At 40.9% G+C, this 26,965-nt stretch overlaps 1 protein-coding gene across 2 annotated transcripts in view; it reads left to right on the top strand.

Annotated features, from left to right (window-relative positions):
• The window catches only part of LOC145351489 (glutamine--fructose-6-phosphate aminotransferase [isomerizing] 2-like), a 63,053-nt gene that overhangs the window by 19,019 nt on the left and 17,069 nt on the right, over positions 1-26,965 (top strand). The window contains exons 5-12 of one of the 2 annotated variants that reach the window (XM_080201087.1): positions 8,008-8,066; positions 8,165-8,299; positions 11,873-11,934; positions 13,709-13,785; positions 15,333-15,456; positions 18,267-18,430; positions 22,536-22,631; positions 22,789-22,886. In XM_080201087.1, the coding sequence (XP_080057213.1) occupies positions 8,008-8,066; positions 8,165-8,299; positions 11,873-11,934; positions 13,709-13,785; positions 15,333-15,456; positions 18,267-18,430; positions 22,536-22,631; positions 22,789-22,886 (815 nt within the window). Of the gene's footprint in view, positions 1-8,007; positions 8,067-8,164; positions 8,300-11,872; positions 11,935-13,705; positions 13,786-15,332; positions 15,457-18,266; positions 18,431-22,535; positions 22,632-22,788; positions 22,887-26,965 lie in introns of both variants that reach the window. The other variant, XM_080201086.1, reaches the window with a different exon arrangement.

Below are 26,965 nucleotides of genomic sequence, written 5' to 3'. Positions count from 1 at the left end.
CTAAAAGTGACAAGAGAACATATAATCCAAATACATAAGCACATAAATGACTGGGTAGTGTAGAATGGTGCAAGATTCAATTGCAGCCAAAACTAATGTAATGATTTACTGACTATTGCAATATCTACTAAAAGATTTTATATTTATTAATGCCAGATGATAGGAGTACTGGTTACATAGAGGTGTCCTTGTATAAATGAAATGAACAAAATGACTGTGACAAACGAAACCAACTTTTCTTCATATTAACATCTTTATTTTTAATTTACTGATTCATAGGATGTGGGCATTTCTGACAAAGCCAATATTTATTACACATTGCTGTTTGCCACTGTTGCCTTAAACAGCTACAGTACCACTGTGCTCAGTAGGATGTGGCAGGATTTTGATCCAGCAATGATGAAGGAATGACTATCAATTTCAAAATCATTGACCTGGAGGGGAATCTGTAGGTACATGGTGTTCCCATGCATCTCCTGACCCCCTCTTTCATGGTGGAGGAGATTATGGATATGTGAGGTGCTGCTAAAGAATCTTTGCGTTGTTGCAATGCATCTTGTAGATGGCAAGCACTGCAGTCAAGTTGTCGGTGGTGGAAGAGATTAATATTAAGATGATGGGTGGGGTGCTGAGCAATTGTGCAGCTTTGCCGTGAATAATGTCCAGAGTGGTGAGCTTCTTGACTATGTTGGAGATGCACTTGGTCAGGCATGTGGAGAATATTTCATTACATTCTGACTTGTGCCTTGTAAGTGTCAGTAAGACTTTGGGGAGGCAGACAGTGAATCGCTAGTCTCGGAATACCCAGTCTCCTAATCTACTCCTACATTGAGGCTGGTCCAACTAAACTTTTCATCAGGTGGCAAGAAGTTGCTAATGCAAAATATGAGAATGGTAATTCCATTAACTGTCAAGTAGAAATTGTTAGACTCTCTCTCTTCGGGATGTTCAGTGCTTGACACTTGTGTGGGAATGTTACATTCCATTTACTATCCCAAGCCTACATGTGGACATGGACTGCATTATTACCTGAGCAATGGCAAATGGAGCTGAACGCTTTGCAATCATCCACACAAATCCCATTTATGACTTGATGGGAGGACATCCTTTGAAGCTGTAAGTGGTTGGGCTGAGGAAACTGCTGGCAGTGATGTTCTAGAATGTCTTCCTATGTGCTAAATATGATTCCAACAATGTTAAATTTACCACTGATTGCTATTGACTTCAATTTTGCAAGGCCTTTGTGTCGTACTTGGTCAGATGCTGTCTTCACATAAAGGGCACTCGTTCTCACTGACCCCTGGAATTTGGCTTTTGCCCAAGTTTGGACCAAGGTTGTAATAAGAGTTAGTGAAGTGATTTTGGCAGAATTCAAACAAAGTTGATGATTCAGTTATCAGTGAGCAGGTGCCATTTGATAACGTTATTGAAAAACCCATTCATTATGTTAGGTGATTGAAAGTAAGATGACGTGGTAACATTTTGGCTGGATTGGCTTTCTCCTGTTTTTATTACAGGCAGGACATACTTTTTCAATTTCTGTCAGGTAAGTAGTTGTTTGGTAGTACAGAAGCTGAATATTGCTGAAAAAGAAACTTTTTGTTGAAGCTTTTCATCTTGTACTCAGGACATTCGTGGAGAAGAGTGTTCTGACTGGTTGACGTGGGCTCTGGTAGAAGTGTTGCAATGGAGAATATACTAGTTGATGGGGACTGACAGTTAACTGCCAGCGTTGTTTGAAATTTAAACGAGGCAGCTCGATTCTGATCGCTCAAAGCATTGCGGAATGAACTAGCGAATGGCTATCATTTATTTTGTTTAGCTGAAACAGGCACAATGTGTATACACATTCTCAAGACAATATGTATTAATAAACATAGCTTCAGGTACACACACATGCGCCACACTATGAGCCCAACTGGCAATCTTAAATTGGTTGTCAGCATAATTCAGAGCGGCACGCTGGTTAGCACTGCTGCCTCACAGCGTCGGGGACCCAGGTGCAATTCTCAGCGTGGGTCACTGTCTGCACATTCTTTCCCGTCTGTGTTGGTTTCTTTTTAGTGCTTCGGTTTTGTCCTACAATCCAAAAGATGTGCTGGTTAGGTGCATTAGCCATGCTAAATTCTCACTTGGTGTACCCGAATGGGCACCAAGTGTGACGACGAGGGGATTTTCACAGTAACTTCATTGCAGTGTTAATCTAAGCCTAATTGTGATGCTAATAAACTTTAAAACTTTAAATTCTTAGCATACTGAGAATTATTTAGCAAATGTTGTACAATTGCAGAACCGCATTTAATGTTGGACATTTGTGTTTTGAACTTTGAAAACATGGTTGGGCACAGTCTGTACCTTTGCCTGTTACAAAGAGCAGAAGGAACATGCAGTTCGATACTCTGCATGATGGGCAGAATATCTCTTCTGGCTTGACAGCAGCGCCCTGTTAGTGGTGAATACCGTTTGTGTTGCTACTGTGTACTAGCAGCACAAAGTAGCTAATTTTACCTGTTGCGCAAAAATTTGAAATATGTTGCACTTCTAGTGTAATCTGAGGTAGACTGGGCATTTTTTTTTTTGCTGAAAGTGATGGCTTTGGGCCTGTTCATGCATTTGCACAATCTGGAGCGTGAAATCATCTGATCAGAGTGACCAGGGATGATTGAAGAACGTGTTGATTTCCCTTGCATTGTATTATTGCGAAGTCCTGATGAGAATGAACTGCTTTGACAAAAAAAGTCTGTTTTCAACAATAGTTTTGTTAGATATTTGCCAGTTTTGTATTTGTACTGAAACAACTAGGCTAGAGATACTGCTAGCTCTGGAGCACTGGTCTTCACAGTAAGAAGTCTCAACACCAAGTTAAAGTCCAACAGGTTTTGTTTGGTAGCAAATGCTACTAGCTTTCAGAGTGCTGCTCCTTTGTCAGGTGAGTAGGAGTTCTGGTCACAAACAATATAAAGACACAAACTCAATTTGCAGAATAATGATTGGAATGCATGTCTTTACAGCTAATCAAGTCTTAAAGGTACAGACAATGTGAGTGAAGAAAGCATTAAGCACAGTTTAAAGAGATGTGTATAATCTCCAGACAGGACAGTTAGTGAGATTTTGCAAGTCCAGGCAAGTCGTGGAGGTTACAGATAGTGACGTGAACCCAAGATCCCAGTTGAGGCTGTCCTCGTGTGGAATTTGGCTGTCTGCCTCTGCTCAGCGACTCTGCGCTGTCGTGTGTCGTGAAGATCGCCTTGGAGAACGCTCACCTGAAGATCAGAGGTCGATATTCCCCTTGTCCGTTTTCTTTTTTGACCTGGTGCCATAAGGTTTCGTGGGATTCAGAGTTAATGTTGAGGACTCTAAGGGTCATTCTCTAGTAATAGTACACTAATATGCCACCACATCTGTAGAGGTCAGGGATATTGGCTGAATTTGAGAGTATTACGTCAGGTTTGTACTTGAGTGGTCTGTGGAATGGCTATCCCAATTTTGCACAAATTACACAGATGTTAGAGGGTTAACACTAGGTTGACTGGACTGGGTGTCCTTTATTATGCCTGAAATCAGGTTGATGTTGAGTTGTCAGGTTTTTGTTTTTAGCCATTTGAGATGACAGTGATTTATTGGGTGATTTCAAAGGTGTGTGTGTGTGTGTGTGTGTGTGTGTGTGGTGGGGGTGGGGGGGGGGAGAGAGAGAGAGAGCTGGATTGAGTGCATTCACCTGTTGAGTTTTTACAACAGTCTGACATCTTCATAATCACAATTGCTAATGCTAACTTCTTCATCCAAGTTTATTTCAAATTCATAACTTGCCATTTGAAAGCACGTCACCTGGTTATTAATCCAAATGCTGGATTACCTGCAGTAAAAGTGAATTATATGAGATGCCAAATGTCTCACCTATTGGCTAAAAATGCTGCGGTGGTCTGCTACTATTTATTCAACTGGCTGAAGCTGGGACTGCTGACATTTTGGATCAAGAAATTCTGCCTCAGAGCTGCTGGTCAATCAGAGGCTGATAACTCTCCAGCACTTAGGGCCCAATGCATGTGGCATTGGATTCAGATTTGGGTATTTTATATGGGGATCTTGCTATCTGTCAAGTTGGCAGGCTCTGGTGGATGTTGGTTGGGAGGTGGGGTGATGGCTGGGGTTTGAGAGGCCATAGTAGGGAAAATATGGGGGTAGAAGTTTAGAGGAGGTTGCATTTCAGTGCATCTAGAGGGACCAGCCAAGGAAGGACAACTTCTGTCTGTCATCACCTTGCACAGGGAAATCTGTTGTGCTGGCTACCTGGTTAAATCCTAGTGGCAGTGGGATGAGGCCCTGCATTGGGAATTAATTGCTCATTTAGTGGAAATTTGCACTTCTGCTAGTAGCAGGAATCATAGGCTGGGGTACTAAATTTGAAATGATGGAGCAAGTCAGTTTCCCACTAGCAGGAAATGAGTTTGGCATTTTGTTCTGTTCTGTTTTTATGGCAAGTTAAAGGCAGTGAGTCCTGCTGAGTTTTGTCCGAAACTACATTTGCATCTTGAACCTCATTAAACATAAAATAGAAACAGCCTGCTCAGTCAGTCATTTTGATCACAGCTGATCATTAAAATCCATGTTCTGATCCTGCCTTGCCTGTCATATTTCTTAATCCCTTTTAACCCGAAGTGCTATATCTAATTTCTTCTTGAAATCGCACTGTTTTGGCCTCCACTACTTTGTGGTAGTGAATTACGCAGATTCACCAAACTCTGGGTGACGAAATTTCTCCTCGCCTCAGTCCTAAAAGGTTTGCCCCTTACCCTTAATCTATATTCGTGGATTCCCCCACCATCAGGAGCATTCTCTCTGAATCTACACTGTCTAATCCTCATATAACTTTATAGTTATACGAGGAGATTCCCCCTCACTCTTCTAAACTTCGATGAATATAATCCTAACTGGCTTTGTCTCTCCTCGTATGACAGACCTGCCATTCCCAGGAATCAGTCTGGTAAACTTGCTGTACTCCCTCCATAGCAAGGACATCAGAACTTCACATAATACTCCACGTGTGCCCTCACCAACGTCCTGCACAATTGCAGTAATGCACCCCTATCCCTGTTCTCAAATCCTCTCGCTATGAAGATAAACATACCACTTGCCTTCTTTAATGCCTTCTGCATCTGTGCGTTTACTTTCGGCGACTAATGCAGAAGGACTCGTGAGTATCCACCTTTCAATCTGCACTCATTCAAATAATCTGCCTCCCTAGTTTAGCTACCGATGTGGATATCCTCACATTTATCCACGTTATACTGCATCAGCCATGCGTGTGCCTACTCACTCAGCTTGTCCAAATCGCACTGAGTCATCTCTGCATCCTCCTCACAGCTCACCCTCCCACCTAATTTTCTTTCATCTGAAAATTTGGAAATAATACATTTTGTTCCTTCTTTCAAATTATTAATGTGAACAGTTGGGGTCCTAGCACAGATCCCCGTGGTACCCCACTAGTCATTACCTGCCAATCAGAAAAATACCCACTTATTCCAAGTCCTTTCGATCCATCTCAAGACACCACCCACAATCCCATGTACTTTAACTTTATATATTAGTCTACTATGTGAGACCTTGTTGAAAATCTTCTGAAAGAATAAATAAATCACATCCACCAGTTCTCCTTGGTCAGCTCTTCTAGTTACATCCTCGAAGAACTCCAATAGATTTGTCGAGCATGATTTCCCCTTTGTGAAATGGTGTTGACTTTTTGATTTTTATACCACTATTTTCCAAAAGCTGAGCTATGCAATTGTTGATAATGGAGCCTAGCAACTTCCACAGTGCTGATGTTGGGCTCGCTGGTCTATAGTATGTTTTCTCTCTCATACATTGTGAAGAGCTGGGGTCCTAACACTGACCACTGCGGTATCTCACTGGTCACTGCCTGCAACTTGGAAAAATGTCTGTTCGTTCTTTTTGTTTCTTATCTGCCAACCAGTTTTCTATCCATCTCATACACTACCACCAATCCCACTTTAATCTCTTTTTTTATGTGGGACCTTGTGGAAAGCCTTCTGAATGTCCAAATAAACCATGCCCACTGGTTTCCCCATCAAATCTCCTAGTTACATTCTCAAAGAATTCCAGGAGATTGATCAACACATTTCCCTTTGAAATCAAGATTACTGTCCGATTCTGCCAGTGATTTCCAAGTGCTTTGCTATTAAATCTTTTATGATGGAATTTAGCATTTTCCCCACTACCGACATAAGACTGAGTGGTCTATAATTCCCTGTTTTCTCTCAGCCATCCTGTTTTTGATTGCTGTGAACCAGCCTGGCTCAACCTCATTTGGGCCATTTGACCTCAATCACCATTTGGCCCCAGCCAACCTGGCAAGGCCCTGCAGTCCAATTCCTGCTCTGACTACCTCGTTGAGTGGTTTTTAAAGCAAAAATAGATTTTTGAGCAGTAACAGAATTAAGGATTATGGTGAGTGAGCAGGTAAGTGGAATTGAGTCCATGAAAAGATAGGCCATGATCTTATTGAATGGCGGAGCAGGCTCGAGAAGCCAGATGGCCTACTCCTGCTCCTAATTCTTCCTCTGACTTTCCCCAGACCCACCCAACTCCTATCCACCATACTCCCTTACCCACTTGCCTCACCAATCCTAGCCACTTTTATCCACTTATGAATTCTCACCAATTCATTCGTTCACTCATTCATACAAAAGAACACTATAAAAAGTTGTTCAAATGTCTCCAGCTTTTCAGTGTGTTCATGAACACTTACTGGAATGTGGCAGCTACTGCCATGAAAAGAGGCTTGTCTTCCCCAATAACCCACCACAATGACAAAGCAGTTTTATTGGAGATGCACTCTGCATTTCTGAAGAAACATAGAAAATAGGTGCATGAGTCGGCCATTCAGCCCTTTGAGCCTACAGTATCATTCAATATGATCGTGGTTGATCATGCATTTTCAGTATCCCACTCCCGCTTTCTCTCCATACTCCTTGATCCCTTTAGCTGCAAGGCCATGTCCCTCGAGCATATCAAATGAATTGGCCCAAGCAGCTTTCTGTGGTAGAGAATTCCGCAGGCTCACAACTCTTTGGGCAAAAGTAGTTTTTCCTTACCTCAGTGGCTTATACCTTCGACTGTGACCCCTAGTTCTGCACTTCCTCAACATCAAGAATTTACTTTCCACATCCAGCCTGTCCAGTCCTATCAGGATTTTTGTTTTTGTGAGATTCTCCCCTCATTTTTCTGAATTCGATTGTGTACAAACCCAGTCGATCCAGTCTTTCTTCATGTGTCAGTCCTGTTATTCTGGGAATCAGTCTGGTATTGACTGAAGCCATGATCAGAAGTCCTAACCAGAAATGCAAGAAACGCAAAGCTCCACATGACACAGACAAGTAGGAGTGGAATGGCAATCAAATATTGGTTGATGCTTCCCAGAATATGACAAATTGGTAATCCAGTTGCATGCATAATTGCATTCCTGACAGCCTATCTACGGAATGGCATCAGTAGAACTTGGTGGTAATACACTTGTCTGTCCTTAAAAGATAATGAATGAGATAGATAAATTTATAGAAAGAGAACAGCTAATGCTTTTTATTTTTGGAAGTACAACATTTTTTCAATATTATTTCTTTCCAAAGTTCTGCCTGGGAAATCTGAGTATAAATTGTAGTTTATCTTTCACTGGCCTGACATTAAGATAGCTAACCCAGCACTCCCCAAGAAGTGAATCTAGGATCTTACTCTGAGTGTAACAATCCATCATGGGAACGCGATATGGGAAATTTAATCCAAACATTGAACAAGGGGGAACCTCTAGATTTCTGTCACCAGCATCCTGATGTGTTATCAAAGTCAGTAAATCATAGTGTGAGGCATACAAAGCAGAATTCATGTCCTATGATTTTGACTCATTATTGAGTTTTAAAGATATTTAAATTTGTGCAAATGTGGATTTGAAGGATTGACCACTAACAGTAGTAACAGCGCTATTTTTGTTTTCAGAATTTGTGGTAGTTCATAATGGAATTATCACAAACTACAAGGATCTAAAAAAATTCCTGGTAAGTCTAATTGTCTTTAATATATTGAAACTTAATGCAAATAATGAAATTTATTAATTCTTGCATAAACCAATATGGTCTTTTTCTATTTTTTTTAGGAGAGTAAAGATTATGTGTTTGAATCTGAGACTGATACTGAGGTGATCCCTAAACTAACTAAGTACATGTATGACAACAGAGAAAGTGAAGATGTTAGATTTTCAACCTTGGTGGAAAGAGTTGTTCAACACCTGGTGAGTTGCAATTAATTCTGACGTTAAAAAACTTTTGACTATTGTTTAAGGTATATGGGCAAAGGAAAAATAATGGTTACGTAAGCAGTCAAAGCATTCTGATCCTTATACCCTTGAATACTATTTGTATGTTATATAATTGAATTTCATTACTTACACTAATTTTTCATTGTCCAGCTTATATTTCATGAATAGAAGGCCAAAATGTGCAATTTATAATATTTTATGATTTAGACTGTCAGATATCATAGTCAAAATAACATGACAAGCAGGCTTACATGTTTTTACTGAAGTCAAATTGCATTTACTAATATATCAGTAGTTTCAGTTGGTATTGCATTTGATTAAGTCTGAACAAAATTTGAACCTCTGGCATTTATGTTGCCATTATTCGAGCATTTGACACACACTTCCTTGAGACGAGGGCTGTAACTGCAATTTTTAAGATGCCATTTTTGGCTACCGTGCTGCCATACCACTGCGGTTGTACTGACCATCTAATCAAATCTAAGTAATGACAGTAAGGAAAGTTTCAACATGTTACTTTAAATTGTGTACATATTTTGAATAGCTGTACAAATAGAAAATTTGCATTGGGAGTCTGATTCACCTAACTTTGGGGCCTCCTGTTTCTTTTATGTTGACTGCAATGCCAGGAGCTTCCAGGATAAGGTGGGTGAACTTGCAGCATGAGTTGGTACCTGGGACTTCAATGTTGTGGCCATTTCGGAGACATGGATAGAGCAGGGACAGGAATGGTTGTTGCAGGTTCCAGGGTTTAGATGTTTCAGTAAAATCAGGGAAGATGGTGAAAAAAGAGGGAGGTGTGGCATTGTTAGTCAGGGACAGTATTATGGTGGCAGAAAGGATGTTTGAGGACTTGTCTACTGAAGTAGTATGGGCTGAGATTAGAAACAGGAAAGGAGAGGTCACAGGTCACCCTGTTGGTAGTTTTCTATAGGCCTCTGAAAAGTTCCAGAGATGTAGAGGAAAGGATTGCAAAGATGATTCTGGATAGAAGTGAAAGTAACAGGGTAGTTGTTATGGGGGATTTTAACTTTACAAACATTAACTTGAAAAGCTATAGTTTGAGTATTTTAGATGCGTCAGTTCTTGTCCAATATTGTGCAGCAGGGTTTCCTGACATAGTATGTGGACAGGGCAACAAGAGGCGAGGCCACATTGGATTTGGTACTGGGTAATGAACCAGGCCAGGTGTTAGATTTGGAGGTAGGTGAACACTTTGGTGATAGTGACCACAATTTGCTTAGTTTACCTTAGCAATGGAAAGGGATAAGTATATACTGCAGGGCAAGAATTATACCTGGGGGAAAGGAAATTATGATGCGATTAGATGAGATTTAGGACGTGGAAGGAAACTGCAGGGAATGGGCACAATTGAAATGTGGTGCTTATTCAAGGAACAGCTACTGCCCTTTAAGTATGTACCCGTCAGGCAGGGAGAAAGTGGTCGAGCAAGGGAGCCATGGTTTACTAAAGAAGTTGAATCGCTTGTGAAGAGGAAGGAGACCTCTGTCAAGGTGAAACGTGAAGGCTCAGTTAGGGTGCTTGAGAGTTACAAGTTAGCCAGGAAGGACCTAAAGAGAGAGAGCTAAGAAGAGCCAGGAGGGGACATGAGAAGTCTTTGGCAAGTAAGATCAAGGAAAACTCTAAAGCTTTCTATAAGTATGTCAGGAATAAAAAAAAATGACCAGGGTAAGATTAGGGCCAGTCAAGGACAGTAGTGGGAAGTTATGTGTGGAGTCTGAAGAGATAGGAGAGGTGCTAAATGAATACTTTTCATCAGTATTCACACAGGAAAAAGACAATGTTGTCAAGGAGAGTACTGAGATACAGGCTATTAGACTAGATGGCATTGAGATTCGTAAGGAGGAGGTGTTAGCAATTCTGGAAAGTATGAAAATAGATAAGTCCCCTGGGCATGATGGAATTTATCCTAGGATTCTCTGGGAGGCTAGGGAGGAGATTACAGAGCCTTTGGCTATGATCCTTAGGTCGTCATTGTCTATAGGAATAGTGCCAGAAGACTAGAGGATAGCAAATGTCCCCTTTTTCAAGAAGGGGAGTAAAGATAACCCTGATAATTATAAACCAGTGAGCCTTACTTCTGTTGTGGGCAAAGTTCTGGATGATTATAAATCTTTCCAAAAATGAATAATTTGATTAGGGATAGTCAACACGGTTTTCTGAAAGGTAGATCGTACTTCACAAACCTTATTGAGTTCTTTGAGAAGGTGACCAAAGAGGTGGATGAGGGTAAAGCAGTTGATGTGGTATACATAGTGGTTTGGATCAGAAATTGGCTAGCTGCAAGAAGACAGAGGGTGGTTGTTGATGGGAAATGTTCATCCTGGAGTTACTAGTGGTGTATCGCAAAGATCTGTTTTGGGGCCACTGCTGTCTTTTTTATAAATGACCTGGATGGGTTAGTAAATTTGTGGATGACACTGAAGTTGGTGGAGTTGTGGACAATGCGAAGGATGTTACAGAGGGACATAGACAAGCTGCAGAGCTGGGCTGAGAGGTGGCAAATGGAATTTAATGCGGATAAGTGTGAAGTGATTCACTTTGGAAGGAGTAACAAGAATACAGAATACTGGGCTAATGGTAAGTTACTTGGTAGTGTGCTTGAGCAAAGAGATCTTGGTGTCCATGTGCATAGGTCCCTGAAAGTTGGCAGGTTGATAGGGTTATTAAGAAGGTGTACGATGTGTTAGCCTTTATTGGTAGAGGGATTGCGTTTCAGAGCCATGAGGCCATGTTGCAGCTGTACAAAACTCTTGTGCAGCCGCTCTTGGAGAATTGCATACAGTTCTAGTCGCTACAATATAGGAAAGATGTGGAAGCATTGGAAAGGGTGCAGAGGAGATTTACCAGGATGTTGCCTGGTATGGTGGGAAGATCTTATGAGGAAAGACTGAGGGACTTGAGGCTGTTTCTGTTAGAGAGAAGAAGGTTAAGAGGTAACTTAATAGAGGCATACAACTTAGGGGATTAGATGGGGTGGACAGTGTAAACCTTTTTCCTTGGATGGAAATGGCTAGCATGAGGGGACATGGTTTTAAATTGAGGGATGATAGATGTAGGTTCTCAGAGTAGTAAGAGCATGGAATGCCCTGCCTGCAATAGTAGTGGATTTGCCAACATTAAGGGCATTTAAATTGTCATTGGATAAACATATGGATGATATTGGAATAGTGTAGGTTAGACGGGCTTTAGATTGGTTTCACAGGCCGGCGCAACATCGAGGGCTGAAAGGCCTGTACTGCGCTTTTAATGTTCTATGTTCTACAAGGCTCCTATAGTTTTCTGGAGACTATTTTTCTGAAATTTGTGCCAATAAGGTCGTTTTACTTCTGTGAATATTTCTCTGAAGGTCAAGAAAGGATTTTAATTTCTTTGCAAGAGTTCTGATCATTGTGTACACAACTGTACTGAGATTGTATTCTTGATTTTTCTAATAACCGTCTTTGTGCAGTGATCAAATCTGGCACTTTAGCTGTCATTAAAATTAATGAATGACGGAGTTTAAATTCATTGTTTTACTTGCAGGAAGGAGCATTTGCAGTTGTTTTCAAGAGCCTTCATTTCCCAGGTGACGCTGTTGCTGCTAGGTTAGTGAATGGTTATGTTCTCTGCAAAAATTACTATTTGAGCTTCTTGCTCGGAGCAGTGTGCACTGTTGTGCTACCAAATAACTTGTCTTATCATTTCAATGTTTGCTTCTTGCAACATATTTAGGAATGTTTATCGTATTACAGTTTTTGTCAGTTTTTTATTACAGGATTTGGATTAGCATGAAGCAGCTAATGTTGAAATAGCCAGATTTTGTATATTTAAAAACAATTTTATTATGAACAATTTTAGATAAATTAAAATGCATGGCCATGGTCAATAATACTATATGCAGCTCCATTTTTCTCTCCTAGCCAGTAGTAATAAAGTTTTATGAACAGATCCAATTCTACAAAATTTTAAATGCAGTTCCTGTTCAAATTGAGGTTACTTTCTAGCTGTTGATAAAGAATATACAGCACACTTGAGTTAGAGAACAAGCAAAATAAGTTAACATTGAGCACTGAAAAACATCCTTAAAGGAAGGATGTGATTTTCTTTCAATTAGAATTCTCTGATTTATTAGGTTGTAAAAGTACCAGTTTTAACAGCCATGGGGAAGTTTTAACTCTTGGTCCTAATCTGCAAGGCTCCTGTCATTCTCCCAACCAAACCCAGTGGTGAACGATAGGCTGCAGGTGGTCCTAGATTTTGGTTGACAGAGTATTGCCTGAGTCCAAACAAAACGTTTTTTGGCAATCAGGTAAGTGGCTACAAGAGGGTTAGGTGACCAACACATTTAGAGGATGGGAAGGGAACCTGAGGAGACCCAATATTTTCTTGCAAAGCTCAGCAGAGTACCTCCCACAGATCGACTAGTGTTTGCTGGCAGGCTGACATGGCAGGGAAACCATGATGACTTCCTGATACTGGACTGAATTAAAATTGCAGTCAGACCCAAAGACATTATCATATCCCAATCTGTGTATTTTAAAGCAAGATCCTCCTGCAGATAACCTGCTTACTTGCTCAAACCACCAAAGGTGGGATTTTGACTCTTCACCCCAGTGGAATCTTCAGGTCCTACTAAAGTTAACCCCCACAATGGCTTCCCCAGTGGCGCAGCAGGCAAACCATGCAAAAGCCTTTAGACTTTGCGATGGGAAGCTCTTGGCATTGGCCACAGTGGAAGGCAGTTGGGGAGGTGGCACAGAAAATCCTAGCTGAAGTTAAAATTCTGATCAGAAAAATTGAAGAGGGTAGATTACCACAGTTTTATAATTGTCTAAACACAAGGGAGGAGTTAAAATCGATCCTAAAGTTTATGGAAGAGAATTCCAAACTAGGCATCACAATTACCTTGCAAAAATCATTTGAACAATAGATTTAGCTATGAATTAAAGGATTTTTGAAATGGCATTTCTCTCCATACAATTACAAGATGAGGAGCTAATGGTGTATAGTGGTATTATCACCGAGCTAGTAAACCAGAGACCCAGGGTTATGCTCTGGGGACCTGGGTTTGAATCGCACTATGTCAAGTGGTGTAATTTGCATTCAGTAAAAACCTAGAATTAATAGACTAAAGATCATGAAATCAATTGTCGTAAAAGCCAATCTGGTTCACTAATTTCCTTTTGGGTAAGGAAATCTGTCATCCTTACCTGGCCTACATGTGACACCAAATAGACAGCTCACAAGAAGTTAAGCAGTCAGAACTTAGAACAATGCAGATATTTGACCATAATATTTTGTATGTGATTTATTTGCTAATTGATTGCAGTTATGCTTAAACATGTAAATGGGAATTCATTTTTTCATTCTTCTTAGAAGAGGAAGCCCGCTGTTGATTGGTGTTTATAGCAAGTGCCAGCTTTCTACTGACCAGATTCCAATACTGTACCAAAAGTGTAAGTTGGCCATTAGTATATGGATCAAATCAATATCTGTTCCAAAGTAAACAGCTTTCTTGTATTCTTAATTAATCTCTGCCAAAAGACAGACAAAATCTGATTTTTGTTTTGGCCAGTGCTTGAGGTGTTTGGTAAATGGATACGTACATTTTGGCCTGAGGCCAAAGCATTAGGAGTGATCAGAAATATAATTTGAAGTTACTGTAGTTGAACCATTAATTGTAACTCTATTCCAAGATTTAAACCAGCCTGGCAAAGACTGATTTGTAAGTTTCCTCTTCAGTTTTATTGATTCAGAAGAGATCAAATTGACATTGAAAAGAAACTTGCATTTCAAGATGTTCCAGATTACTTCACACCTAATTATTGTAACTATTTTTGCTAAATGTATTTTGTTTTATTCATTTGAGGTAGTGAGCTTTTTAATTCAGTTACGGGATGTAGGTATTGCTGGCTGGGTCAGCATTTATTGCCCATTCGTAATTGTTCTCAAGAATGTGATAGTGAGCTGGCTTCTTGAACCACTGCCGTCCATATGGTATAGGTACACCTGCTGTGCTGTTAAGGCGGGAGTTCCAGGATTTTGACCCAGTGATAGTGAAAGAATGGCAATATATTTGTGTTGGGTTTTTGAGTGGCTTCCAGGTGGTGGTGTTCCCCTGTGTCTGCTGTCCTTGTTCTTCTCGATAATATTCTCATGAGTTGGAAGGTACTGTCCTAAGGAGCTTTGGTGAGTTCCTGCAGTACATCTTGCAGTACATTGCTGCTACTATATTGCTGGCGGAGAGAATAAATGTGAATGGGGCGAAAGTTAAGTGGGCTGCTTTGTGCGGGATGACATTGACATTCTTGAATGTTATCAGAGCTGCGCTCACCCAGGCAGCTATAGACAATACCATCACGGCCCTGACTTGTAAGTGATGGACAGGCTTTGGGGAGTAAGGAATTGTTACTTGCAGCCTCTGACCTGCTCTTGTAGCTATAGTATTTATGCGGCTAGTCCAGTTTGGCTTTTGGTCAGAATGTTGATAGTGGGGGATTCAATAATGGTAACGTCATTGAATATTAAGCAGCAGTGGTTAGATCTTCGCTCATTGGATTATGGTCATTGCCTGGCACTTGTGTGAGACGAATAATACTGTTGTAACACAGGAAATTTTGGCAGCCAATTTGCACAAAATGTGGTCCCACAAACAGAAATAAGGTAAGATAAATGACCAAATAGACTGTTCTAGTAGTTGAGGGATAATAATCATCTAGGCTGCAAGGAGAACTCCCTTAATTTTCCGCGAATTGAGCCTTCGGATGCTTTATGTGCAACTGATGGGTTCTGCAGATCCTTGATGTAACATCCCATCTGAGTACTGCAGTATTCAGAAATGCACTGCATATTGCCCTTTGAAACTTTCACAACAAAATCTTGGGCTGTGTAATATAATTTTGTATTTGTTACTTATTTTATGAAGGAGCTGCTTATTTCCATTGGGCTTACAACAAAGACACTGAACTAAGTGATTTGCTCAAGTTCTTTTTTTATGCTATAGACAAGAATAACAAAAATGGGGGTGCAAGCAAGGCACACCAAATTGAGACAGAAAATCTTAAGTGCCTGCATCCTCCTGGAGAGGAAAAATCATCTGTTGAATTCTACTTTGCATCTGATGCAAGGTATGTAGAAATGTCTGTTCATATTTTTTTGAAAATACTACTTGTAGAATGGAATTTAATGATCCCTCACGACCTGGATGTGATCATAAACTTCAAGTTCAGTGATATGGCTGAAAATGCTACTGGTGGGAGTGGCTGGAAAATTCAAACCAAAATTAATACCCATGGTTTGCTAAAGATGACATGAGTTGGCATGCTAATAAATTGACCAAAAGAATCAAATTATTGACCTGAAGCAAAACCAGTTTTTCTCTTCACTGATGCTGCCTGAGCTATTGAGTATTTATAACACTTTGTTTGTTTCAGATTTCCAACATATGTACTATTTTACTTCAGAACATGATTGTCTGTGTCTATCCTTCATGTTGACTTTGCTATTAACGATATGTTTGTCCCATCAGTTTTTAAAGAAATTAATTGGGAACATTCATATGATGTGAAGGGGAAAAAAGGTTTTCACACAGCGAGTTGTTTGATTCTGGAATGCAAGTTTGGTGGAGACGGATTTTTATCAAGGCATTTTAGAGGATGTTAGATGTTTACTGTGCAAGAGTGGTGGAAAAGACAAGGTTGTGGCACTAAGTCGTGATGCTCATTTGGAAAGCTGGTGTAGATACCATGGGCCGAATAGCCACCTGCACTGTAAAACTTCTGTGCTTAACTATTTTTCTAGTGCATTTGTTGTATAGGCACGTGCTCTGTGAAAGTGTTTTTATTATCCTTGGACTTTGACTTATAGATTTTACTTGGATAAATTAAATAGCCTGCCTATATTGGTTTTGTATGATCCTATTATCAGTTTAAAGACCTAGATCATCTCCATCTTTTCTTCGTTAAACATCATCTAATAGTTTTGGCAGATTGGTAAACACTGATTGCTAATATATTCTTCATTGCTATTAACTCTTGGACTGGTAGCTCACATTTATCCAGCATTTTCTGTTTAATGCCTGTGATGTTGTTTGCTTTGAATGTGGCCCGGTTAATTGTTCTGTAGAAATGTTTTCCTGGATTGGGATGTCCTAGTAGAAGAATCACAAGAAGTTAGTATGCAGGTGCTGCAAGTGATCAGGAAGGCAAATGGAATGTTGTCATTTATTGTGAGGGGAATGAAATGTAAAAGTATGGATCTTTTGCTATAATCATATGGGGTAGTGATGTGACCACATCTAGAGTACAGTTTTGGTTGTCTTAATTTAAGAAAAAGTTCAGTCAAGGTCCACTCAACTGGCTCCTAGGACTCGAGGGTTTCCTTTTATGAGGAAGGATGGGCCTGTACCATTGGAGTTTAGAGGAATGAGAAGCAATCTTGTTGAAACATAAAATCTTGAGGGATTTGACAGGGTAGATACTGAAAGGACCTGTCCCCTTATAGGACAGACCAGAACTAGGGGGCCAGATTAAAAGTAAGACATCTCCCATTTAAGTTGGGGAGAATGTTTTTCTCTCAGAAGGTTGTGTGTCTGCCCGTGAATCCTGCTTCTCCAGAGAGCAGTGAAGTAGGGTCATTGAATATTTTTAAGGCTGAGTGAGTTAGATTCTTGATTGACAAGGGAGTCGGAGGGTGGAGGGAGTAGGAAGGAAAGTTGATGCTGCAGTTAGATCAACTATGATCTTTTTGAATGGCAAGGTAGGCTTGAGGGACCAAATCGCCTCTGCAGCTCCTAATTTGTATGTTTGTCTGTTTCGTTGAAAGTTGGATCTGATCCTATAGGGACTATTGGATACTTAACTATATCACTTCTCCAAAAATAGTTTGTATTTGGGATAAAACTAAATTATAAAAGTGCTTAAAGTAACTATTGTGTTCAAAATAGTCAGCTTGGTTAAGGCATTGGTGGCACAGTAATTAGCACCAGTTTCCATTCTGGACTTGGATGACTGTGTGGAGTTTGTATTTTCTCCGAGTGTCTGCTTGGGTTTCCCCTGGGTGCTGTGGTTTCCTCCCACGTTCCAAAGATGTGCCAGATGGGTAGACCATGCAAAATTGCATGTTAGTGTCAGGGGGACCAACAGGTTATATCAGTGGGGTTGTGGGGATAGGCTTGGTGGGATTGTTGACAGTGCAGGTTTGATGAGCTGAATGATCGTCTTCACTGTAGGAATTCTGTGAAGCTCTTAAATCTGTGGGTTTTGAGGCACAGAATCTAGGCTGAACATTAAATTCAGTACTGAAAAAGTGCTGCACTGTGTCAGAGATGCTGTATTTCCAGTAAGTTTAAATTGAGGCTTTGTATATCCATCCAGTAATTTAATTAATTACTTTAAGGTCCCATAGCACTATTTCAAGAAGAGTATGGTTTTTTTGGTATCTTAGCCAATGTCCGTCCTAACCAAATGATCAAAAAATGTACATACTAGTTCTTTGTGGAATCTTTCTGTATGGAAATTGACTGCTTCATCTACCTATGTTACAGTGACTGACTTCCAAAGTTATTGACTGCAAAGTGCTGGGTATGCTGTGAAGATGTGATGAGGCACTATAAGAATGCTCTTTTTCTTTTATTTCTCATGTGGAGACCTTGACTAGACAGATGACAACAGTGTGCATTTATATAGCACCTTTTTAATGTTGTACAACATGCTTTGTAACACTGGGTTTGAAATAGCTATGATTTAAGAAAGATGCTGCTATTGTCCTTTTTACTGGAGAAAATATTAAATGATGCGTAGACAGATTTTAAATCAGGAAAAAATTTGAAAATATCAGTTGCTGTGATATATGTGCAGGAAATAGTCATTTGTAATTTCTTATTTACAATTCAGTTAGAAAATCTGAATATTTACAATATTAAATCATTCTTCAACAGTGCAATCATTGAGCACACAAACAAAGTTATATTTCTGGAAGATGATGATATTGCTGCAGTGGCTGATGGTTGCCTCTCCATTCACCGTATTGAAAGATCAGTGGGTGATTTGGCATCAAGAGCCATACACACTCTGCAGATTGAATTGCATCAAATAATGAAAGGTGAGAAGAGTGTGCAAATCTAATTATGAACCCAAATTTTAAAAAATGGGTGGAAGCCTGTAGATGTTTTATAGTGCGTGTATATACGGAGTGAACTTTGTTTTCCTGATAGACAGTCAGAGTAAATCCATGTTCACTCACATCAAACAAGTAAATCTATCAGTGTTTTACTTCTACCCATAGTGTACTTGACTAGAAATCTCTGGGCTCATTTCCATGTTTTAATTCTGAAATATAAATTTTATAGCCTTTGCTAATATTATAATACAGGTAATTCTCAGACTTAGAACACAATTGGTTCCGGAAACATTTTTTACTGGAGTTCTATGAGGATGTGTCTAGGGCAGTGGATAGAGGAGAGCCGGTGGATGTGGTCTTTCTGGATTTTCAGAAGGCGTTTGACAAGGTACCTCACAAGAGGTTATTGCAGAAGGTCAGGGGACATGGAGTTGGGGGTAGGGTGTTAGCGTGGATAGAGGATTGGTTGTCAAATAGGAGGCAGAGAGTGGGGGTCAATGGGTGCTATTCGGATTGGCGGTTGGTGACTAGTGGGGTGCCCCAGGGGTCGGTGCTGGGGCCTCAGCTATTTACCATTTATATAGATGATCTGGAGGAGGGAACCGAGTGCAGGGTGTCGAAATTTGCTGATGACACCAAGATTTGGGGGAAAGGCAAATTGTGCGGAGGGTGTGGAGAGTCTGCAGAAGGATCTAGATAGGCTGGGCGAATGGGCCAGGAAATGGCAAATGGAATTTAATGTTGGCAAGTGTGAGGTGGTCCACTTTGGTAGGAAGAATGGTAGGAAGGATTATTACTTACGTGGCGAAAAACTGCAGCAGGCGACGGTGCAGAGGGACCTCGGGGTCCTTGTGCATGAGTCGCAAAATCCCAGCTTGCAGGTGCAGCAGGTGGTCAGGAAGGCGAATGGGATGCTGGCCTTCATAGCGAGGGGGATTGAATATAAAAGTAGGGAGGTCTTGCTGCAGCTGTATAGGGCATTGGTGAGGCCGCAGCTGGAGTACTGTGTGCAGTTTTAGGCGCCGCACCTGCGCAAGGATATTTTGGCCCTGGAGGGAGTGCAGAGGAGGTTTACTAGGCTGATACCGGAGTTGAGGGGATTGAGCTATGAGGAGAGGCTGAATAAACTAGGCTTGTACTCGTTAGAGTTTAGAAGAATGAGGGGAGATCTCATTGAGACGTATAAGATGATGAATGGGATGGATAGGATAGAGGTGGAGAGACTCTTCCCGCTCAAAAAAGACAGTAGGACTAGGGGGCACAGCCTCAAGATAAAGGGGAGGCGGTTTAGAACGGAGTTGAGGAGGAACTTCTTCACTCAAAGGGTGGTGAATCTCTGGAATTCTCTGCCCGTTGAAGTGGTGGAGGCTGCCTCGCTAAATATTTTTAAGAAGCGGGTTGATGGGTTTTTGATAAGAGAGGGGATTAAGGGTTATGGGGAGAGGGCGGGAAAGTGGAACTGAGCCACAACAGATCAGCCATGATCTTATTGAATGGCGGGGCAGGCTCGAAGGGCTAGATGGCCTACTCCTGCTCCTATTTCTTATGTTCTTAAAACCACATTTTGAGCTTAAATGCAATTTTCCCACTAGAACAATGTTATAAAGCAGGGGTTGGTTCCTGAACCAAGGCCTGATGCCCCCTTTTCACCAAAATAACCCAGAATTTTGTACTCGATCAATTATAGAGCAAAAATAATATTATGAAATATAAATTTTAAGAAAACGTTTGGAAACACAAAGTAAATGTATCAAAGAGCAACTGAGCATCTCGAGTCAGGGAGATGGGCGGCACAGAAAATTGATGACTACGAACTTGTTTACTGACATAAGGTCCAAGCTGACGATGTAAAGTCAGAACAGCATGTCAATTTATAAAGGTTGAAAGTGCCATTCATCATACTTTAAACATCATAAAGTTGAGGCCTGCCTGTAATAAGGTTTTTTAATGTACCCAGTAATGGAAGCCTGATTCAAGTAAACTTGAATTTGTAGCAATTTGGATTACCCAGTCTTCCCTGTCTCAATATTTTCTCTTGTATTCTTATCATTCTAACATTATGGCAGCAATTCTCCCAGATCGGGACTAAGTGTTTGTACCAGCAGGAAAAGTGGCAGCATCTGTAGGTGGCGTTCTCCCACTTGATGGATGAAAATTTATGCATCGCACTGGCCAGCCTGGCTTTTCAGAAATTTTGAAAAACTTTTTCAGGATGCAATTTTTGAAGGGCAGTTTGTCCCTGGTTGTAGACCGGTTCTCCTACCACCACCAATGACGACAACGGGCCTCCTCCCCCCACCACTCAAATAATGAGTCATCCCCCTCTCTCTCCTCCCCCGTGACCACGATCATGCAAACATGAGGGGGACTCAGCCCCCCATGTCACCAAACCCAGGCTCCTTTCAGGCCCAATGCATTGACAATGCCCATAGCACTGACACTCTGGCCTTGGACCCCAAGTGCTGTCAAGGAGGCAAGTCCAGTGCCCATGTGCCCTCTTTGGTTGCAGGCAATTTCAAAACAACTAAGTGCTTTTCACTTCCTCTTTTGTGTAAACATTACAGTTAGGAATGGTTGTTAATGAAAATGCATTCGCATGAAAAAAGATAAGAACAGCTGCTTGCTGTTTAAAATCCATTAAGCTGTCAATCAAATGAAAGTTAAAATGTCTGGACAGAAACTGAATAAATGGAAACAAAGGCTTTCAAAAGTTTTTTGGAAGATCTTTCAAAAGGGTATTCTCATACCTGCAGCTTCTCGGAGAGAGAAAGGGAAATCTGTGATGCAGAATCGAGCACTACTGTGATTTAAAGGCCTGCCAGGTGACCGGGGACACAGAGATTAAAGTGACACAGCCATTTAAGTTCTCTCGGATATTGAGTAGGAAGCTGCCTGAAATCACCGTGCTCAGGGTGATCTTCAGATCTGCACAACCAAAAGTGACAGTTCAGCCATAGGATTTCCACCCCCCCCCCCCCCCCCCCCCCCAAACATCCTAGGTGACAATGCTCAGATCAACCCAATGCCCCCAACCCAAGCCCACCCACCCCTAGGACCCTTGGGAACCCTCCCTCTGCAACTTGCCTGTGGTGGAGGGCAATTGGGCAGTGGGCTTGCTTCCTTGAACCCCTCCCTCCCCTTCCTTGGGGTCCAACATGCCAGGTCCACGATTGCCAGGACCTGTACCTAAGCCCACGTGGTGCAGAACTGATTGGGAGGCGGTTGAATAATAGAATTGAATTGGCCTTCAAGCCCACCAATTGTATTTAAAAGGCAATGTGAATAATAAAGTTTCCGCCCGCTCGGGGCCATGTGGCAGGTCGGGAGCATCATGATAGGTTGGATGCCCAGCACAAAACCCATTGTATGCCTGGTGCCTGATTTTCTGGGTCAACATGATTCCCACTGGGTGCTAGTGGGCCTGGAGAATTCCGCTCTTTTCCCCCTATATTTTCAAATAGTGTAGTTTGCTAATCTTGTATTTTTTTTCCTCTGTTTCACGTTTGGGCCTTGAGTGAAGGTCCAAATATTTGCATTATATAGATGACTTTTCATTATACTGTAAATGTAAGAAGGGAAGTTGAGTTCTGACAAGGGTCACTGACCTAAACATGAACTCTTGTTTTTCTCTCTGCAGATCCTTCCTGACCTACTGATTATTTGCAACATTTTCTGCTTTTTAATTTTAAAAGCAAATTCTGTGCTTGTGACAGTTCCAGCAAGAATTTTGTTATGCCCCACAGCTTAATAAATGATGAGGCTAAAATGCTTGTAAAGCTGAAATTGAGTAATTTTCTAAATCCAAGTTGGGTCAATTATTCAATTGTTAAGATTTTAATAAAGAAACTTATCAATTTTTATTTTCACAATTTTCTTACTTTTCTGAGGGCCCAACTAAAGTCTTTCCTTAAATTACCCAGTTCTTTTTGATGGAACTTTTTATCTCCTCCTGTTACGTAGGCTAATACGGTTTATTTGCAGTGAGCTGAATAGTAGATTTGAGTGCTTTGAACATTTATTGAGGTAACTATTTCAGGTGTATCTTAACATTTTTTGACTAATTAGTGTTTGCAAATTTTTGATGCAGGTAACTTCAGTGCATTCATGCAGAAAGAGATTTTTGAACAACCAGAATCCGTAGTTAATACTCTGCGAGGAAGAGTGAACTTTGAAACAAGCACTGGTAAAGTTTTCTTGTTTGTATTTGAGGCAGAAGCCAGCTTCAGTCACATCTGTTAACTTGTCAATTGATGGTTGACACAATTATTCATATGTTGAATGTGCAATATTAATGAGCAAAGCTATATAATGTTTTATAATCATTAATGTGTTTTTTACAGTTATGCTAGGTGGATTGAAAGATCACCTCAAAGAGATAAAAAGGTGCAGGCGCTTGCTCTTGATTGGCTGTGGAACGAGTTACCATGCTGCAGTTGCAGTAAGTTTGAATGTTGTGTTGTGCAACCTCTTAAATCTTGGCTGCAGTTAAGAACACTACTTTACGTTTGCTATTTCATTTAACTCAAAATTTAGGTCATTAGTTGATTTCCCCTCCCCTCAAATTAATATGCTGAACAAAACACTTGACGCTTTAGGAGCTATTTTCATCTGCCCATTTTTCGTCTCCAAAATGAGTAGACAACTGCTTAAAATTGGGGGTAAATTAGGTTGCCTCTTGGATGCCCAATGCCTGCCTGATGAATTTTCAGGCAGGCCTGCAAATAAGTTAACAGCATGCTCTCTTAGCTTCAGCTGGTTAGAAAATTTTAAGATACAAATGGGAGGAGCCTGGTAAGCAGCCTAACCAGTAGGCCTTGGTGGAAGTGCTCAGAAACACTCGAACATTTTTTCAGAAATTTTGAGGGAAGCTAGAGGGAGCAAAAATACTTCTCTCGCTCCACAAAAACACTGCAGTCTCCTGGTGTATGGTCCCCCACCTCCTGACTTCTTATTCTTATACCCCCTTTTATATGAATTCTTGACTGTATCTACACTCTCTTTACAGACTTATAGATGCATAGCTTGCCTAACTCATAGAATCACCAGATTTCGGCCCCCTTCGTATGGCAAGCTGCCTGCTAGTAATTATTGATCACTGAACAGGGCATCCCAATTATGCTAGCCTGATGTTGGAAATGGATCTGACCTTCTGATAGTCTTCAGACAGCAGCCTGTTTTGGAAGGAAGGAAAAAAAATCGTCCTCTCAGCTGGAACGTGTCTGCTATTTGTTGTAGTGATGATTCAGTTGGAATGGATACTCATCCACTTGTTTGATCCTTTACTGAATTGTAAAGCTTATCATGTTCCTTATTATCTTCTAAACCTCATTGCATGTCTTTCTTGTTCTTGGTATATTTGATGTTAGGAACTGAAGCATTAATATTGGGGATGGCAGGAGAACTATACACAAAACTATTTTGAGATGAATTGAAGCAGATTGTTTAAAAAGTCTGCTTAAATTTTTTTTAAGTAGTGTGAGCATCTTGCCAAACTGACAGTTCCAAAACTTCATGCCCAGTTTTATTTTATTGGAAAAATACTGACAGCTGAATTTCACTTTGAGGTGATCCACCACTTGTAGAATCAGCAGAGATGGGCAGGCTGTTGTGATTATCCAGGGTTGTCTTATAAAAATGCACCATATGACTGGATCATGTTTGAACAGTTTATATCACATACCAGAAACAAAAGTTGGGAGAGGCAGAAATTACAGTAAAGAGCTTTAAAAATGTCACCTAATATCTCTACCTGAATCATTGAGTGAGGGAGGACAAGATGCAACTACTTTTGGGGACAAATTCCTGAAAGTCAAATGGGATATTACTGCAACTGCCACCGCTACAGGTGGCCTAAACAGTGGGTAAGCAGGTCAGTGCAATCGTTGTAATGAAGATGTCATCCTCCAACATGAGTAAGAGATCTAATACCCATACTCAGCAAAGTCTTCACTTACTTCTGAAGGGGATCACAATGGCTTGCCTGGAAAACCTTGCTTCCACTCAATCAGCTACATAATCACAAGAGTCTTATACATCCTTTTGTATGAATTCTTGTTTATATCTAACACCACACAAGAGAACCCATGTTCTTACATAATCCACCTTTATTTGTCTATGAATCATTTCCTTGACGTGGATAGGCTCACAAAATAACTTACAAATTCATTTACAAGCTGATTGTTACATTCCTGATTGGAGAAGCACAGTGCCAATTGTCTAGCTTTGGTAGGTTTAAAGAACTGTTGGCACTCCATTGTCCATTGATTGCATGTCATGAAAATACACATTTGGAAGGGAGACAGTAAACCATCTTCCCTATCAAAACAATGTAAAAGATCCCATGGCAATATTCAACTACAAAATAGGCCTGTTCTTCCAGTGTTCAAGCCAGAATTCATCCCTCAACAGAATGGCTGCTCCTGGACTTCTATATAGTTCAATGTTGTACCTGGAGTTTATTCATCGTAATTGAACAAGGATGTGGGATGTGTTATGGTCTCAGGGGAGATCCATAACTTTTTTAAAAGGGAAATTTGAAAGTCCAGTTATTTACGAAAAGAATGCAGCTACAAGAGTCAAACACCAAATACTATTTAAGATGACCTCTTGTACTCTAACATTAAACATGAACATAAGCATGAATTTACATGCACATTGTTGTCTATAAGTTATAACTTACACTAACACTAAGTTGTACATTAACTGGAAGATGCAACTAAGGTAGGTCTTACAAATTGGTTTCTCAGTCCATAGACTGAATAAGTCAGCAAAATCAGTCAAATCCTTTGAAACTATCTTTCTCAAAGAATTTCAGCTTAGTTAAGAACATAAGAAATAGGAGCAGGAGTAGGCCATCTGGCCCTTCGAGCCTGCCCCGTCATTCAATAAGATCATGGCTGATCTGTCGTGGTTCAGTTCCACATTCCTGCCCTCTCCCCATAACCCTTAATCCCCTCTCTTATCAGAAACCCATCAACCTGCGTCTTAAAAATATTTAGCAAGGTAGCCTCCACCACTTCAACGGGCAGAGATTCACCACCCTTTGAGTGAAGAAGTTCTCCCTCAACTCCGTTCTAAACCGCCCCCCCCTTTATCTTGAGGCTGTGCCCCCTAGTCCTACTGCCCTTTCTGAGCGGGAAGAGTCTTTCCACCTCTATCCGATCCATCCCATTCATCATCTTATACGTCTCAATGAGATCTCCCCTCATTCTTCTAAACTCTAACGAGTACAAGCCTAGTTTATTCAGCCTCTCCTCATAGCTCAACCCCCTCAACTCTGGCATCAGCCTAGTAAACCTCCTGTGCACTCCCTCCAAGGCCAAAATATCCTTGCGCAAGTACGGCGCCCAAAACTGCGCACAGTACTCCAGCTGCGGCCTCACCAATGCCCTATATAGCCGCAGCAAGACCTCCCTACTTTTATATTCAATCCCCCTCGCTATGAAGGCCAGCATCCCATTTGCCTTCCTGACCACCTGAGTTCTTCAGAGCTGGCCTGAATCTGTGCTGCTAGCAGCACATGACCAAACCAAGTTCCCCAGGCACAGTCTTCACCTAAAATTGCACACATTGAACCTGGTCTATATGGCATATGTCCACACTAACAAATATCTGCAACAATTTAATCTCGATCTGGCCTCTGACATCACCTTGCCATTACTACACCACTGGATTCATCAACTGCTACCACTGAGCTTGGTTCTGCGTCCATTTATATAGCATCAGTCAATGTATCAGCATCCTGGGGATTGCCATTGATTGAAAATGGAACTGGATTAGCCATATATTGTGGCAACAAGCCAGATCCGAGGCTAGGAATCCTGCAGCAAATAACTTGCCTCCACGCTTATCCACCTTCTACAAGGCACAGATTATGATGGAATGTCTTCACTTGGCTGGATGAGTGCAGCTTCAACGTTCAAGAAGCTCGACACCATCCAGGACAAAGCTGCCTCTTGATTGGCATCCTTCCATAAACATTCACTCTCTCCACCACAGACAAACAATGGCAATAGTGTACTATCTACAAAATACAGTGCACAGCCAAAGCCATGACTGCTGCCATCTAGAAGGACAAGTCAGATGGGAGCACCACTACCTGGAAGTTCTCCTCCAAGTGACTCATCACCCTGACTTGGAAATGTAATGCTAGCTCTTTCTCTCACTGGATAAAATTCCCTGGAACTCCTCCTGCCAAAACACTGCCTGCCTGCCTGCCCCCGCCAAACATACCATAAATTAATTTTTAAAATAGTTTTGGTTTCCAATCCTGACTTCAATTTTCATTTCCTTAGAAACTAGGAGGGTCAGTTTCTTTTCTATTTCCTCTCTCATTTTCCCTTTTCAGTTTCTGTTTACAGTTTCCATTTTCAGTTAGGGCTGCCTCAATAAATATGAACATTGAAAGCACTGATTCCATCACCAAATGAATGGTTTCTGAAAGTTTTTTAAAATCAAGCTTAAACTATGCTTAAGCATGGATATTATGTGGATTGGAACAGTTGCTTTATGTTCTTT

Source organism: Carcharhinus amblyrhynchos, chromosome 13 (assembly GCF_965287045.1).
Source record: "Carcharhinus amblyrhynchos chromosome 13, sCarAmb.v2.hapA, whole genome shotgun sequence".
Lineage (NCBI taxonomy): Eukaryota > Metazoa > Chordata > Chondrichthyes > Carcharhiniformes > Carcharhinidae > Carcharhinus > Carcharhinus amblyrhynchos.
Note: the sequence above shows the minus strand (reverse complement) of the source record. Positions and strands in the feature narration are given on the sequence as shown.